This window comes from Lontra canadensis, unplaced genomic scaffold (assembly GCF_010015895.1).
Source record: "Lontra canadensis isolate GAN:19392208 unplaced genomic scaffold, GSC_riverotter_1.0 scaffold9, whole genome shotgun sequence".
NCBI lineage: Eukaryota > Metazoa > Chordata > Mammalia > Carnivora > Mustelidae > Lontra > Lontra canadensis.
Genome location: NW_022631003.1, coordinates 24,784,960 through 24,801,948, shown reverse-complemented (window position 1 = coordinate 24,801,948; position 16,989 = coordinate 24,784,960). Strand labels below are relative to the sequence as shown.

General features: G+C 35.8%; 1 protein-coding gene across 1 annotated transcript in view; it reads right to left on the bottom strand.

Annotated features, from left to right (window-relative positions):
- The window catches only part of PIK3C2G (phosphatidylinositol-4-phosphate 3-kinase catalytic subunit type 2 gamma), a 350,852-nt gene that overhangs the window by 91,850 nt on the left and 242,013 nt on the right, over positions 1-16,989 (bottom strand). Inside the window, exon 25 of the mRNA XM_032855093.1 lies at positions 3,764-3,920. Coding sequence (XP_032710984.1) covers positions 3,764-3,920 — 157 coding nt within the window. The remainder of the gene's footprint in view (positions 1-3,763; positions 3,921-16,989) is intronic.

The window sequence follows — 16,989 nt, the reverse complement described above, 5'->3', positions numbered from 1 at the left end:
ATTATTTGCCCCAGGAGTACAGGTCTGTGAACCATCAGGCTTACACATTTTACAGCATTCACCATAGCACATACCCTCCCCAATGTCCATAATCCAACCACCCTCTCCCTACCCACTTACCCCCCAGCAACCTTCAATTTGTTCTGTGAGATTAAGAGTCCCTTATGGTTTGTCTCTCTTCTAATCCCATCTTGTTTCAGGACAGGAACACTTGTAAATTTTCAGCTTCTGTTCTCTTCCTACTAAGTCCAAAGCTATTTTGATAGTTATGCTTAGGGAAGCAGACACTCTTTGCCACCACACAGAACAGTTAGAAAGATTTCTTCTGGGAAATATCTGATATAATAATGGGTGTGATAAACATTTTAAACTGGGTGAATGGTCCCTGTGTTCTTTGGGAGCCTTCCATAATAGCTGATATTGATTTTTTAATGAGAGAAAAGCTGATGAAATACAGGCTTTTATGTTAGTGAATTAGCCAGCAACACTCTTGGGTCTCCTACAGATGTTTTGCTTTTAAGCAAGATGGGAATTTCATGGATTATTTTTTCCCTGCTTCTCCCAGGAGTAAATAAAAAGGACTGTGGATATCTGGAAATATGCTGCTCTCAACAAGGGATGAGCCATTAACTCCAATACTAGACTCACCGAACACTTGTGACTCATAATCCTGGATACTGACCATTCACAGAAGATAGAATTTATGACCCATGTTAATTATTTCTCAAGTTGTAACTGGGTCATGGAGTAGTAGATTGAGTTCTTTTAAAAGAAGTTAATACAACAAGAGTCCTTTTGAGAGCAAATTGAGGGAAATATTGATTACCCAGGCAGAAAATAATCCTTCACAGATTTAAATTCAGTTTTTATTTCATAGGAAGCTATGCCAGAGAAAATGTCCTGAAACTTTTATTGATGCTTTGGTTATTAACAGAATCCCATAAGAAAGAAACTTCAAAAGCAGAGACTGGAGAGGTAAAAGATCAGACACAGAGGGAATAACATACTATTGTTTCATATGTATTTATTCATTGGTCTAAGTGGTTCACATTGCTTCTGGTTTGTTTCAATTTCTGTGAGTCTAAATCTAAGATTATTTGCTTAATCTGAATTAGTGCTCTTTACTGCCAAAATTTACTCCTTAGCCTAGAAGTCAAGACTTGAATAATTAGAATATAAGAAGATTGTTATTTTGGGTGTATGATGTAACAGAAACCTTCAACATTTGATTTTAATATTATTTTATGAAAAATTACTTCAGATACTTGATTAAAACAACATCTACTTCTTTTAAATAAAAAAAATTATATGAACTGTTTACATTATAGTTTTTTGTTTGTTTTTTTAGAGAGAGTGTGCACAGGTGTAAGTGAGGGGAGAAGAGAAGGACAGAGAATCTTAAGTGGATTTCCCACTCAGCGTGGAGCCCACATAGGACATGATCTCACAACCCTGAGATCATGACCTGAGCTGAGATCAAGAGTTGGATGCTTAACTGGACTGAGCCATCCAGGTGCCCCTAAACTCTTTACTTTAGTAACTATTTTATATATTATGACACATGTGCTAAAAGTTTTCTTTTTAGATAGGTAGAAAAGTTTATTAAACAAGAGAAAAAAGCCCACCAATAGATTTTTCAATCAAGTTTCTCAAAGAGCTGTCATTTCACATTATTTTGGCATGCTCACTTTTGTTATTCAGCATACTTTTAGTGGCACCTGAGAAACAGCATGATCTGTAATTGTGCTTTTCTAATTTGGGTTTATTTTTAAAATGTCTGTGGCTGGTTCAAGTAGTTGTTAGATTATGGTACTTACTACTTGTATGTAGTTATTTATAACATTATAGACATTAAAAAATGCTAAATACCTCATTTATTGTATACATGAATTTTATCTTCCTTATCATATTGAAAATTTTAAGGCTGCCTAGGTGTCATATGTTAATGTATCCTCACAGTTTTGGCATACAGTAAATACTCATGAACTCATGGATTCGTGATTTAGAGCCTGTTAGAGCCTCAGAAAACATTAGAATGATACTACCTAAATATTTATATGTAAGTGGAGTCAAGTTCACAAAGTTAGACCTTGAAAAGTTTCCTTTGTGGTATAAAAACAGATTATGAGCCATAAGCCATCTCATGATTGCAATGTGGCCTAATAGAATTGGGAGATAGAATGCAAATCTACCAGTATGAATCATTGGCTATTATTAGAAGAGCCAACTTGAAAATTCTGGAGATGAGCAAAACTTTATATGTCTAGTTCACACATAAAGAAACCAAAGTGTCTTTACATATGATAGATGACATGTTTATAATATTTTTTAAAATACCTATTTTTTAAGACAGAGTAAGGTACCTATGTTGTTTGAAAGTTAAAACAAGGATCCAGTCATATCTTCATTGCAATGGGTCAACATTTATTCAGCGCTACCCAATAGAACTTTTCTGCAATGTTGGCAATGTTTTATATCTGCGTTGTCCAATATGGTATCACTAGCCATGTGTGGCTATTGAACACTTGAAATGTGGCTAACGAGACTGAGGAGCAGAATTTTAAAGTTTAGCCAATACTAATTATTTAAATTTAAATAACCACACATGAGTAGGGGATACTCTATGTGACTCTGCTCTTTTGGATTAATAAGGATCTCATATAATAAATTAACTAAACCCTACAACATGACAGGCACTGTGCTAAGTGCTTTATATTAATTATCTAATAGGGTTATTATGAAATATAAATCAATTAATACACATAAAACACTTAGTATAATGTTCATGCAAAACATTCACTATTAGGTTATTTATTCATCAGTCCTACAAGGTAGATGCTGTTATCTTCATTTGATAGATGAGAAGCATGATCTTATTGGAGTTAAGAATTTTGTGCCCTTAAAAGGAACTAATAGAATTATTGTTATCTGAAGGTTCTAAACCAGCTATTTTTTATGATTGCTTTGAATCCAAACACCATACTGATTTACCAAAGGTGTGTTTCTCTCCTATATTTTGCAACACTTCCTAGTATGTATGTGCCTAAAGGAATCCTCACATCCTTCTCCTAGAAGATATTTCAATCAGATCCCTCTCTTCTCACTGTGTATATCTAGTCTTCATCTCTTTAACATTGGGCAGTGGAATGAAACTTAAATTTTCATATAGGAACATGACTCAGTAGACCCAATGCGTACCACTAAATACAGTTGAGTTGCTAGGAAGCTGTCTTATATCTTCGACCCCCAGTTTCTTAATCTGGAAAAAGGCAGAGATTGGGAGGGGAGCCAGGAAAAATCCTTGCCTGGTCTACATCATTGGGTTGCTATAATGTGTAAATGAGACAGTATTTTTTAAAGTACCTTTGAAAAATCCTTAAGCACAATACAACTGATAGAATATTCTAAATTACTGTCCTTAATCTAGTATTTTTTAAAGTACTTTAGAAAACTCCTTAAGCACAATACAACTGATAGAATATTCTAAATTGCTGCCCTTAATCTTTAATCAAAATATATCGAGATAACCTCTCAAGACATCAATTTTATTGTGAATAGAAATGTTTGAGAAAATAACTGTGAACTAATGGAATGAATTATTAAGAACTGTGTTCATAAGTTATACAATGGTACTTTTAGTTTGTTCATTCCTTTCTGGTTTGAATAACTCTTTGGGGAATGCCAAGCCATTAGCAAAAATAGACTACTGAAAGAGAGATATAAATGAAGCTTATTATTTTTGTTGTTTCCCCAAGGGACTTACCATTTCTAACAGGTTCAAGAGCAGTTGACTGTGCCTTCTGACAATATTATAAGCTTGACAGCAAAGCTCCACAAAATCTTGGAAATGCTGTGGGTTTTTCCCACCCTCTGTAATAAAGTACTCCATCTCTGAAGTGAAAATAAAAGGTGCTCGGTCCCTACAAACCAAAAACAATAGCAACCATAAGCAGGAGGACAAATGGTAGGTAGAGCTCAATTAGGCAGTAACAGCAACTTATTTTCATTTGAATTTTTTATGTTATTTTCTCTCAGCTCTAAGGACTGGAATGACCTCCTTTATGGAAAAGCTGGAGAAACTTGCTAATGGTAGGCTTTGAATAGCTTAGCTGGGCTTCAACAGAGAAGGAAGAACAGGTTATTTTGCATAGATTCATATGGTCTTAAATATTTAATTCTGAGTTATATGTGATGGAAATATTATCCATTAAAATTAATCTAAGGCCAATTAATAACAAAGGCAATTTTACAGAAACTATATTGCTAAATTGTTGCTAAATTTTAAAATAAGAGAACAGACTGTATATTTGACCTTATGTTGTTGTTTTTAAGTTTTCTTTTTTTTTTTTTTTAAAGATATTGACTCTTTAGGGAAAAGGTTTCAGGTAATATCTAAAATATATAATGACAAATTCTTTTAGAAGGCAATTTTTTAATAAACAAAGTTAAATTCACTGTCATATGCTTTGTAAGGGAAATAAAAGAAGGCTGTTTTTTCATTTCACACTAAGCTCAATAAAAATACTGATCAGAAAGAAGGAAATATGAGCAAACCAATGTGAATTGGTAGGTTAATAATATTGCCTCCTGTAGTCCCAAGGTTGAAGAAATAGGAAAACAAAGGACCAGAGTAATGATCCTGTTTTCTCTATTTTTGTCATTTCTTTCTCATGTTCTTTGAGACATGAAGAGACCCAAGGTGAAACAAAAGCATTTCTAAGAGATTAGCAGAGGAAGGATTGGAAACACTTCTCTGTGATGCGAAAAACAATGATGAGACAAACCATGCTGATACTGATTTGACTTAAAGTCCTCTAGAAACATTTGAGATGGGAATACAGTTTGGGTAAAACATTGTTTTTAAAAGTAAAGATTTTGGGGTGAATTGAAATAAAAAATTTTAAAATTTGAGCCTAGCAGCCTAGATATAATTGAGGTTAGTCTAAGCAATAATTGAAAAAATTCATGGAGTATTGAGAAAGCTGCTTTTTAAAAAATGATAATAATAAAAATGATTATATTCTGTATTATTGGATGCTTAGCATTTGAATAAAAGTATAATACAGTGGAAAATCTTGCTAATCTGATAGAACTCTTAGAATTGTGGATATTCAAATTGGAAAGCTACAACCCAAGCATTCTGTAGGTGATCTGGATCAGTAGAATCTGATTACAGGCAAATATTTTAAGAAAGAAAGAAAATAAATAATGTACCTTTATTTGGTTGTGATTATTTTATTTATTTTAGTGATGCATGCTACCACTGACTGTCCACAGGGGAAGCTGGTGTAATAATATATTCAATCACTCAGTCATTCTTTATATTCAATCACTCAGTCATTCTTTCATTCGACAAAATTTACTGAGCACCTAGATACTGAGGAATGTGTCTTAAGAATCAAGTCCAAATTTTTAAAATGTTTGCCTCACATCCTTTTATTTTTGGCCTTCATTGATTTATCCAATTTATATGCTATGAATTTACTTTACAGCCCTGTGTTTTAGCCAAACTGGAAACAGAGCTATTGAAAACAGGAGATATACCATGGGTTCTAATCCTGGACCTGCTGTATCTCAATTCCTCCTCTCTGAAGTCTATGAGTAATACCCAGCTCTTAGAATTCCTGTGAAGATTACTAAAAAAAGTGTACACGAATGCCTGACACATGGAGAGGCTACACACTTGGGAACTGCTCTGATTAAAAGCGCTATGCAGAGGGCACAGACTGTAGCCCTTGTCAGCCAGGTTTTCAATCGTGTTCTAGCACTTAATACTTCTGTGATCCTGGGCAACTTACTTGTCCTCTCCATGTCTTAATTTCCTCCTCTGTAAAATAGAGACAAGGGCACGTGACTCTTAGGACTTGTGAGAAGATTAAGTGTGTTAAAGCATATAAAAGTATTAGAACACATAGTCTGGCACATAGTGAGCATTCAACAAATGTTAAATACTTATTCGTCCTCCAACTAATAAAAATAAATGGGTTCTCAGAACTGAATCTTGTCATAATTAAATCTCCCTCTCTCTTTAAAAATGCTTAAATGTCCATCCTTCCTTCAAAGTTTAATTTACTCTCAGCAACTCCCTGTAACCTCTTTGTGTGAATAAACCCTTAAGTGTACCTTTGAATTTGGTAGCAGTCGAACTTTTGAAATAATTTTAAGAGAGCCTTAAATTGTATAACTTCCTGAAATTTTCTTTTCTAATGTGATAGAGATTCTTTTTTCTTCCATATGCTTGATCAAATGGATTTCCCTTGGAAAGTTGTTGTAATTATGCTAGAGTTCATGTGATAACATATTTCCTCCTTCCATGGTTAGCGCCATTATAAATCAGATGAAGAAACACCACAGCAGAAAGTCAAATACATAAAAGAAACATTTCTAAATTGGAGAAAATATAAACTAATAGTAATATTGAAGGACCCAATCCTGGCTGTGTTTAAATATTTCCATAATCTAAATTTTCAGTGGGTCCAACAAAATAAAATGCTACATTTTTTTCTATATGACTTGCAGGACTCACTTCTGACCAATTTTTAAAATGACTTAGACTAAAATTTTTCTGTAAATGGAAAGAGGCTGCACATGCGAAACAGAATCCTATCCCAACCATACAAGCTGTAAGAGTCGTAGCTGGGATGTGCTTTATCAGTTCAAATGCTTTATCACTCAAATGCGAACCTAATCTGAGGTCGCAGAACTCATGTATTGGGGACTATATCTGAAGTTTAAGCAATACTTACAAATCTGAGATATAAATTGGTTGTGGCAAGAAAGCAGATTAGAAACTATTTGATCTCTTAGAGTCCATACTGTTAGTGCATCTGATTCATATGCTGACAACCTCTCACTTAGGGCTTGTCAAATTTACCAGAAATTTCTTGTTTTGACTATCCTACTCTATTTCCAGATTAGTGGTTTTACTATTATTTGCCTAAGCCCTACCTGTTCTTGCTTCTGTACCTTTTACCTGTATTGTTTCCTGCTTCTGGCCATATTACTCTCTCTCTGTGTGTCTCCCACCTAATGCCCTAATTGTTTTCTAGTAAGTCTTCTCTAATTTACCTATCCTTTGCTGATTTCTCTCTTACTTTGCCTTCTCTTTTAATTTAGCCCTACAGCTAATCTATTTCATTCTTTATAGTCTCTAGTTGTCTTAAGATTTTTCCCCCAAATGACCTGTATGATTTTCAAGGGGAGAGGCACTATTTTGTCTTTCCTTTATTTACTCTTAATGCCTCAAACAATATTTTGACAGTATTCTGCAATGGATGCAACAGCAAATATACATAGCTCATGCAGTGAAGAAGTTGGATAATTTAACATTTATGTGGGAAGGCCATTTGAAAAATCTTATTTTATTATAATTCTGCCATTTTGTTGTCAAAGTTAATCTTTTTATTAACTTATAATTAGTCCTTCTCTGAAAGTATTATTCTGTAAAAATGCTAAGAATATTTTCTAGATGTCCAATATAAGTGAGAAGTGAGTAGTACTTTAAAAATGCATATATACTTGAGAAATTTAAGGATATTTCTGTTGCAAACAAATACTGATTATTAAAGAGACAAATAAATTCATTTGATATGGGAAATAGCAGGACAATTAGTAATTTGCTGTTTGTTATTACTTTTGCATAAACCCCTTGAACCATTCTGTCAATGTAATCTCCTTGGATAAACTCACTAGAAACTAAGATCATCATCATTAAAAATGTATACATTGCCATTGCACTGAGGGTGCTTAAGTTTTCAGGATATGTCTCTCCATTAGGTCACTTTCATCTAGCCAGGGATGAATGGACCCAAAATGTTAGAGTACTGTAGTTATTTATCAACAAATATTTATTGAGCATCTACAATAGATATGTGTAAAGCTTATAGGTGAGGTTGAAGATTTTAAAAATAAACATTCTAAAAGCAATAAAAAATGTATTGATAATAATCAAAGTGTTTTGAAAAAGTCCCTCCAGCTGTAACATGGAAAAGAATTTGGAACAGGGAAGATGTATGTGAGTAGATCAGACAAGAGACTTTGCAGAAGATTTTGATTAGATATGAGCATAGTTCAGATTAGGACTGTGGCATGCAGATACAGAGAAGTGGGTAGACAAAAAATATTTTCAGTCAAAAACAAGAGGACCAAAACAAACAAACAAACAAACAAACAAACAAACAAAAACAAGAGGACCTCATACGGTTCAAAATGAATAGGAGAAGAGTGTTAGGAACAGGTTTAAATTTTTGGCTTGTATGTCAGGAAGATACAGTGCAACATTCAGAGTGGGTTCAGCTTTGAACGAGTTACCTTTGAGGTGTCTTTGAGACAGACAGGAGCAGATGATAATGAAGTATTGTGATCCTTATTTCCAGACCATAAAGAAAAGATCTGGAGGTAAAATTTTGTGAGTTAAATTTCTACTTTGATTACCTGACCTCAGGACACAAGAAATAATATGGTGGTGAATTCTCTGAGAGTTCTTTTTGCCATGTATATTCCAAACACAGAGCTCAAGAAGCTGGCAATCTGAAGATGCCAGTGGATGCAGACAAAAAACATTGCCAAGAAAAGCCTGCTGTTTCTAGCCGAAGGCCCAGGAAAGGGGTAGCCTAAGAGACAGACAATGTTTAGACAATAACCACTCTACTCCAGCCAAATAATGCAGGAAAAGAAAATATGTATAACTCCATCTCCCCCACCACACCAGTGAAGGCTCCAAGGGGATCCTAAAACTCCATTCTCACCGAGTTGTAATGAGGGACCTCAGTCCCGTGTCTGTGAGTAAGGAATTGGTATTGGTGGAGGCGTTACAGGATTTCTTTTTCTTTAGTGCCCTCAGTTCTTGTTCACACTGCTGTGAAGAACGAAAAGGTAGACCACAGGAAGAATGGCAGGCAGCAAAACAAAGTTTACTGAGTCATAGTTACTGAGTGATAGTACAAAGCTCCCCAAGAGGGACAGGACACGAGAGGGCCGCCACTGGAGTTCCTAAGTCTAGGGGGTTTTATGGGCTGGTTGGCGGGCTGTTTTGATCCGATTAACTCTCCCTGCGCCTGCCATCCAATCAGGTTTTTGTCATCCACCTATCATGTGGGAAAAGGTAGAGGGCTCCTTCCAGAGTGGTGTAAAATCCTTTTAAGGGTGGTTTCTTCTTAGTGCAGGAGCTTCTTGTCCCTGCCTGCCTTTCTTCTGACTATCCTGCATTAGAGGGGTAGACACATAGGTCATTTGAGTAGGATAAATAACAGAAATAAACTCACACAAATATGCCCAACTGATTTTTGGTGAAGGTGTGGAGGCAATCCAGTGGAGAAAGGATATAGGCAATCCAATGGAGAAAGGATAATGGAGCAAACAGACATTCATAGGCAAAAAGACGGAAACCTCACACTTAATAAAAAAAGTTAACTTTAAGTGGATTATAGACTTAAATATAGAATATAAATCTATAAAACTTACAGAAAAATTGTAGAAGAAAATCTTTGGGATCTAGGGCTATGCAGAGAGTTTTTAAGAGAATAAAAAGACAAGTTACAGACTGGGACACCATTTTTGCAGACCACATAGCTAGCAGAGGAGTGACACCTATAATCCATAAAGAAGTCTCAAAATTTAACTGTAAAAGAAAATCAAACAACACAATTAGAAAATCGGCAAAAGACATGAAAGGACAACAGAAGAGGATATGCAGATGGTAAATTAGCACATGAAAGAATGTTCCACATCAGCTATTAGAGGAATGCAAATTAAAAGCACAATGAGATAGCGCTAAAAAGTGAAGGACAATACCAAATGCTGGCAAGGATATGGAGAGAAACTGGATCACTCACACTCGGATGGTGGAAATGTAAAATGTTATAGCTACTATGTGGGAAGACAACTTCGTAGTTTCTTAAACAACGTGTAACTGATGTACAAAAGAAAGAATTCTTGAGATGTCCTCAGTGCAAAAAGACGGTTTTAGTAAAGTACAGGGTCAGAACCTGTGGGCAGAAAGAGCTGGGATGGCCGATCATATATTTTCAAGTTGGGAGGAGGCTTAGGGATAGTTTAAGTGTCTAAAGAACTTTGGAAACAAGGTTTCCAGTGCCTTGAGGGGGTTGGTTTTGGTAGGAAAAGGTCATTTATTACTGTCTAGGAAGACCTAGTCATAAAGCCCTTCAGATGTATATCATTGGGCCATATGCTGGGGGGATGATTGCCAACATGCATCTTGGGGGGTAGAGATAAAGGAAATTTCCAAAGAATTTTTATATGTTAAAGTAGACTTACAGGATCCTGGGGGATTGGGATAAATGTTAAGCTAAGATTGCGTTTTGCCCATAGCAAAGTATTAACATCAAGGCAGCTGAGTTTCTAGAGGAATGTCACTGCCTGTTTCAAGGACTTATCAATGGGCTGTAAGTAGAATGGAAATTTAATTTTTCTTTTGCCTTTGTTTCTCACATCACATCTACCATACAACCCAATAATTGAAAATTATTTTGAAAACTTGTCTCAGAGAAATGAAAATTTATATTCCCACAAAAGCGTATACATGACTGTTCATAGTAGCTTTTATTTTTTAAAAGATTTTATTTATTTATTTGAGAGACAGAGCAAGAGCGGGTGAGGTGGGGAGCAGAGGAAGAGGGGAAAGGGAGAAGCAGACACCCCACTTGTGCGGGGAGCCCTATGTGAGGCTTAATCCAGGGAACCTGAGATCATGACCTGAGCCAAAGGCAGACACTTAACCCACTAAGCCACCCAGACACCCCTACAACAGCTTTATCTGTAATACTTAGTAACTGGAAATAATCCAGATGTTCTTCCATCAGTGAATAATTAAACAAACTGTGGTTTATCCATACTATGGACTATTATTTTTCAATAATAGGAACAAACTATTGATATACAGAACAGGTTAGGTGACTGTCCAGAGAATTATACTGTGTGAAAAAGCCAATCTCAAAAGATTACATACCATATGATTATATTTACATAATATTCTTGAAAAGACACAATTACAGAAATGGAGAACAAATTAGTGGTTTCTAGGAGATAAGAATGGAAGGGGGCAAGAGTGAGAGAAAAGTGGATATGACGAAAAAAGGGCAACAAAGAATACTAGGGGCTTTGAAACTCTTCTGCATCTGGACTATATCAATATCAATATCCTGGTTATGATATTATATTGTGATTTTATAAAATGTTACCGTTAGGGGGAACAGGCAAACTGTACATGGGATTTCTTTGTATTATTTCTTACCACTGAATGTGATTCTACAATTACCTCAAAACAAAAAGTTTAATTAAAATTTATATAAGTAATCTAGATATTGATATTGATAGAAGCCTTAGGTGTGGCTGATACGAGTTTGGTGGAGACTGCAAGGGGCTAAGAGAAGAGGGATAAGATGAGTCTCGTAGAATTTAACATTTAGTAGTGTAGTAAAAGGGAACCTCCTGTATTAACACTAAGAAGGGAAGAAAAACCAGAGGGATAACCTATTCCAGAAGGCAGGTGGAGAGGTATTTTGAGGAATGAGAAGTCAACACCATTGAAATATGCTGATAAATTAGACAAAATGAGTAATGGATATTGTTGAATTAAATACTATGCAGGTCATTGGGTTATTTTTTGTTTGTTTTGTTTTGTTTTGTTTTTAAAGATTTTATTTATTTGGGGCACCTGGGTGGCTCATTGGGTTAAAGCCTTTGCCTTCGGCTCAGGTCATGATCTCAGGGTCCCGGGATCAAGCCCCGCATCGGGCTCTCTGCTCAGCAGGGAACCTGCTTCCTCCTCTCTCTCTCTGGGCCTGCCTCTCTGCTGACTTGTAATCTCTGTCTGTCAAATAAATAAATAAAATCTTAAAAAATGTATTTTATTTATTTTTTTGACAGAGAGAGAGAGAGAGATCACAAATTGGCAGAGAGGCAGGCAGAGGGGGAGGGGGTAGCAGGCTCCCTGCTGAGCAGAGAGCCCGATGCGGGGCTTGATCCCAGGACCCTGAGATCATGACCTGAGCTGAAGGCAGAGGCTTAACCCACTGAGCCACCCAGGTGCCCCAGGTCATTGTTGATCTTACCATTTTTTTTAAAGATTTACTTATTTATTGAGAGAAAGAGAGAGAGAGTGTGTCAGGGGAGAGGCAAAAGGAGAGGGAGAGGATCTCTAGCAGACTCCCCTGCTGCCAATCCCAGGACCTTGAGATAGACCTGAGCTGAAATCAAGAGTCCATGACTCAACTGACAGAGCCACCCAGAAGACCCTGATTTTATCATCTAATAAAGAATAAAGTCAGATTGAAGTGCTTATGGAATGAAAAGTAAGGAAAAGATGTCAAGAATTTAGACAACTCCTTCAGGAAGTTTATGATGAGCAAAGTGGGCATTTCATGCAAGGTTATTTAAGCTTTGGAGAGACCAGGATATTTAAAAAGATTATTTAAGAGGGAGAGGATAAATATGCAAGGAAAAATGAATTATTGATAGTATAACGTATGTTAGAAGGTGGGAGGGAAATGGCTCTAAAGCACAGATAGAGGGATTGGCTTTAGAGGGAAAAACAAATCTACTCTAACAAGAAGAAGAAGTTGATGTAATTTAGATGTAATTAAGTTTGTGAATTTTGTATTCAGTAGAAAAGCAGGCTCTGTTACCATTTCTATTTTCCCAAGAAAGTAGGAGTTGAGGTTGTCTATTTAAATAAAGTAGGGAGTGAAGAATAATGGGTAGAAGAGATACAAAGTTCATCCCACAAGAATAAAGTACAAATCCTTGTGGTGCATGAAACAGAGAAATGGACGCAGAAGCATTGTGGGCTGTGAGGACAGCCTATTTGAAAATGGGGACAATGTTTGCCTGTAGTCATGGTGTTCTCTAGCAGCACTTGGCTGCTATGGTGTAGAACAGAGAAAGATGAGTGGGTTATGGCACATGTTTATCTTCTGCCTTCACACTTTTATTCACAACACTCAGACTATTAAATATAGGCTTTGTTTTTTTTTCTTTTCCCCACTAATTTAAGCTCTCATCCTTTCTTCAAAGTCCTGCTATTGTTATACTTCCTCCTGAAATCTTCTCACTATCACTAGCCCTCCCAGTGGGGATTGCCCTATTCTGAAATATATTTTTAAGGAAAATGGACCAAGCATTCTAATTGTAATGGATGCCCTCTGAAATAAGTGAGGTGTTGTATCCTTAAACAGAGTGGTCTTCCACTTATTGATCTATTCCTTGAGTAAATACGTACATACTTTAAAAATGAATGATGTTCAATTTTAAAGTATGGAGCACATAAGCACATAAGGCGCAGAAGTAACTTCTTCCAATGTGATTTATACAGTCTAGATAATAGCCCTGGACCTCATCCCAACAGCTCGGGGTGGTCTTTGGCCACCCAAAGTTCAATAAAACAGTTGCTGGTGGGCTTTGAAAACTAGAGTCACATCCCATAAACATTTAGCTATTCCTATTAGATGGCTCTTTTTAAAATGTAAAAAAAAGCAAAACAAACAAAAAAAAGAGAGAATGACAATTGTGCCTGTCTTTTCACCCCTAAGAGAGGACACTGCCTATGGATGAGAGAGTGGCCCTGCTACTTTAACACGTGGTCTTAGTCTGTGAATGCTTCTCACAGTACAATCATCTTGCAATATATTTGACTATAGTTGTTAAAGATATAAATTTAATATATATCATGGCCATAAATGCAGGATAACTATGTCATCTGTTACTAACTAAAGAAACAGCCATCTGTCCCAATACTGGAGAGAAAACAGAGTGTGCTAGGATTATGGAGAAATGGGAGTATCAGTTTCCCACAGGGCATCTTCCCAAGGGTCCTACCACCTACTACGCATGATTTTTGGACAAGTTATAACCACTAAAACTTCTCTCTTAGTTCTCGATCTGTAAATTAGAGAAAGTAACAGCAGCTACCTCAAAGAGTTCCTGTGAGGATTAATTAGGGAATGCAAACCAAGTATTTATGAAGCTTAAAAGGGTAATTTTGACTATTTCCTTTAGAATCTGATCCCCAATACCAGATGATGCAGCATCACACTAAGGAGTGCTTACTTTTTGCCACTCCCAGTGATAATCCAGAGCAATGTGAGAAAAGCTACCTATTTCAATGCTGCTGATGGAGGCAGGGGATCTGGAGAATGAAATGGAAAGATAGAGAACTCTATGAAGGATTCATGGGCTCTGTGGACATTACATATTTCTTCTTTTTATACTATAGTTCATCTAGTATTTACTTGAGCAACTGAGAATGTCAGTAAATGGACATAAATTTTAGTCCTAAACTTTAGACTCAAGTGTTTGAATATGTATTTGTACCCTGAATTGAAATGTGGGACTCAGAAATAGGTACATTTTATTTTTATTATTGAAACTATTATTATTGATTTCATGAATTTCAGATGGTTTTGACCCCATGAAATATCATAGTAACATTAAAATATATTGTCTTAGAGATTTAAAAAATTGTAGACTCCCATCATAGTGAATGGTGATATTAGCATACCAATAAATGAATGCAGACAGAGTACACTGGGAATGTGTAAGCCTATATTTTCCGGTATCACAAACGATTTACATTTCAGAGAACGCATTTTGCTGTCCAACAGAAACAACCCAAGTCTCTTGTCTAATATCCATGAGTTAATTGAGAAGGCAAATTTGGAATCTCCATTGGATAGGATAGAACCTTTATAATTAGACAGCACAGGAAACCTCCTATGTGCAATATAGAGAAAATATAAGGGTGCATGTACATTACAAAAAACATTTAACACCCCATGAGATCTCCAAGCTCTCAGCAATTATTAACTAAGGGGATTCTCACCAATAATCTGTTAAGTATAAAATATGTTGTTTTTTTTTTTCTTCTCCTTGTCTAGCCTCTTGTGGATGCACTGTGGGTCCACAGTTAGACTCTGAGAGGTCCCTGATCTTAAACTGCTTAGAAATTTTAGATACTGACTCTGGAGTTCCTTTCAGGCTCAGATACATTATCTCTCTTATTTGAAAAGAGTAGTTAAGACAGCTACCTCTTCAAAATGATCAGTTGTACTTTCTTAAGTCTGGTATTTTGGGTGTGAGTTTATAGTAGGTCAGGATTTTATGAGGACAAGAAGAGACTGATCAGGTCAGCTCCTCTGAAATCTCATGTTTCCTCCCTTGAGTTTGAGTTCAAGAATAAGTGTATAGTTATGCTTTGCATGAAATTCCAATGTATGCTTGGAACAGATGCTAGTCTAGCTATGAGGAAAAGATTATCAATGCCATAATGCTTGTGTGAAATTGGATTGTGCCATCACATTTTAAATAAGATTAGGCTTTCAAATCAAGTTGGAAATAAAAATCAAGAATAGTCCAGGTTACCTCTGAAAACATTTAAATAGCCCACAAAGTTACTATTTGCATGATCGAAATTTATGAATCATGCTTAAAATGGACATTTTATCTCTTACCAAGTTTAACACCATAGGTTAAAACTCCGTATGGAAGCAGGTACTCTGTCTTTAATTGAACACTAGATAAAATTCTTACACTAGGTTCATGTTTAGGAGAAATGTGCAGCCTTTCTTTAATTTCTTTAAAAACTAGATTCAGACTCAGTACTATCAGATGCTTATACTGACAGGTACATACCTTAGGCCAATTGAGGAGAGCATGCATGTCTTCTATGTCAATCATACTTTGTTCACAATGGAGGACAGACTCATCAAATGCCAGAAGGCAGAATCCTCCCACTATTTTAATTGTTTTCTCTCCCTCTCTTCTTCCCTCTCTCATTTTGTTCCTTTTATTCCCTCTTTCTCCTACACTTCATCCTTTCTTATCATCCCTCTATCTTTTCATTTGAAAACTTAACAAGTCTCTCTTTGAAAAAAATTCATGGTTTTTTATTTTGTTTTGTCTTAATTGGAGGAACTGTTTTCTACATATATTGGGAGGGAGGTAAATATAAAAAAGGTTACTCAGAAGAAACCAGACATAAAAAACCCAGTGGAATGATAAGGGGGATGGGAGAAGGAGAAATGATAGTCAGTAGATGAAAATGACAGAAAAAACTTTTTCTGGAAATAAGTCTATGTGAGAGTACTTTGAACATCAAAGCACTATTCAGATGTTAGGTATAGTTTGCCTGGGACTGGCTTTGTGACTGGTGGAAGCCTTTGTGAAACTTATAGTATACCAATATTTTTCAGTTATTTCATTGTGGTTGAATACACATTACATAAAATTTACCATCTCAACAATTTTTAAGTGTATAGTTCAGTGGTATTAAATATGTTCATAGCATTGTGCAACTACCGTCATCATCCATCTGCATTGTTCTTTTCATCTTATAAAACTGAAACACTATACCCATTAAACAATAACTCCACATTCCCCCCTCCACCCATCAGCTGGCCACCACTATTTTGCTTTTTGTTTCTATAAATGTGATTACCCTAAGTACTTCATGTAAGTGAAATCATGCAGTATTTGTCTTTTTGTGACTGGTTTACTTCACTTAACATGTCCTCAAGGTTCATCCATGTTGTTGTATGTGTTAGAATTTCTTTCCTTTAAGGCTGAATAATATTATATTAAATGTATATGCCATGTTCCTCTTATCCGTTCATCTGTTGATGGACCTTTGGGTTGCTTCCCCATTTCAGTTATTGTGAATAATGCTGCTATAAGCATGAGTGTACAAAGATCTCTTTGAGACCCTGCTTTTAATTATTTTCAGCAGAATTGCTGGATCTTATGGTAATTTTTTATAAATTTTTTGAGAAACACAGTATTTTTTGAGGCCATACTGTGTCCCATAGCAGTGGGATCATTTTACATTTCCACTAACATTGTACAGGAGGTCCAATTTCTTCTCATTTTCACCAAGACTTGTTTTCTGCTTTTTAATATTATCCATATTAATGGGTATAAGGTAATGATTCAAATTTTGAGTCTCATTCCCAACTCCCACACGTAAACTGACCATTAAGT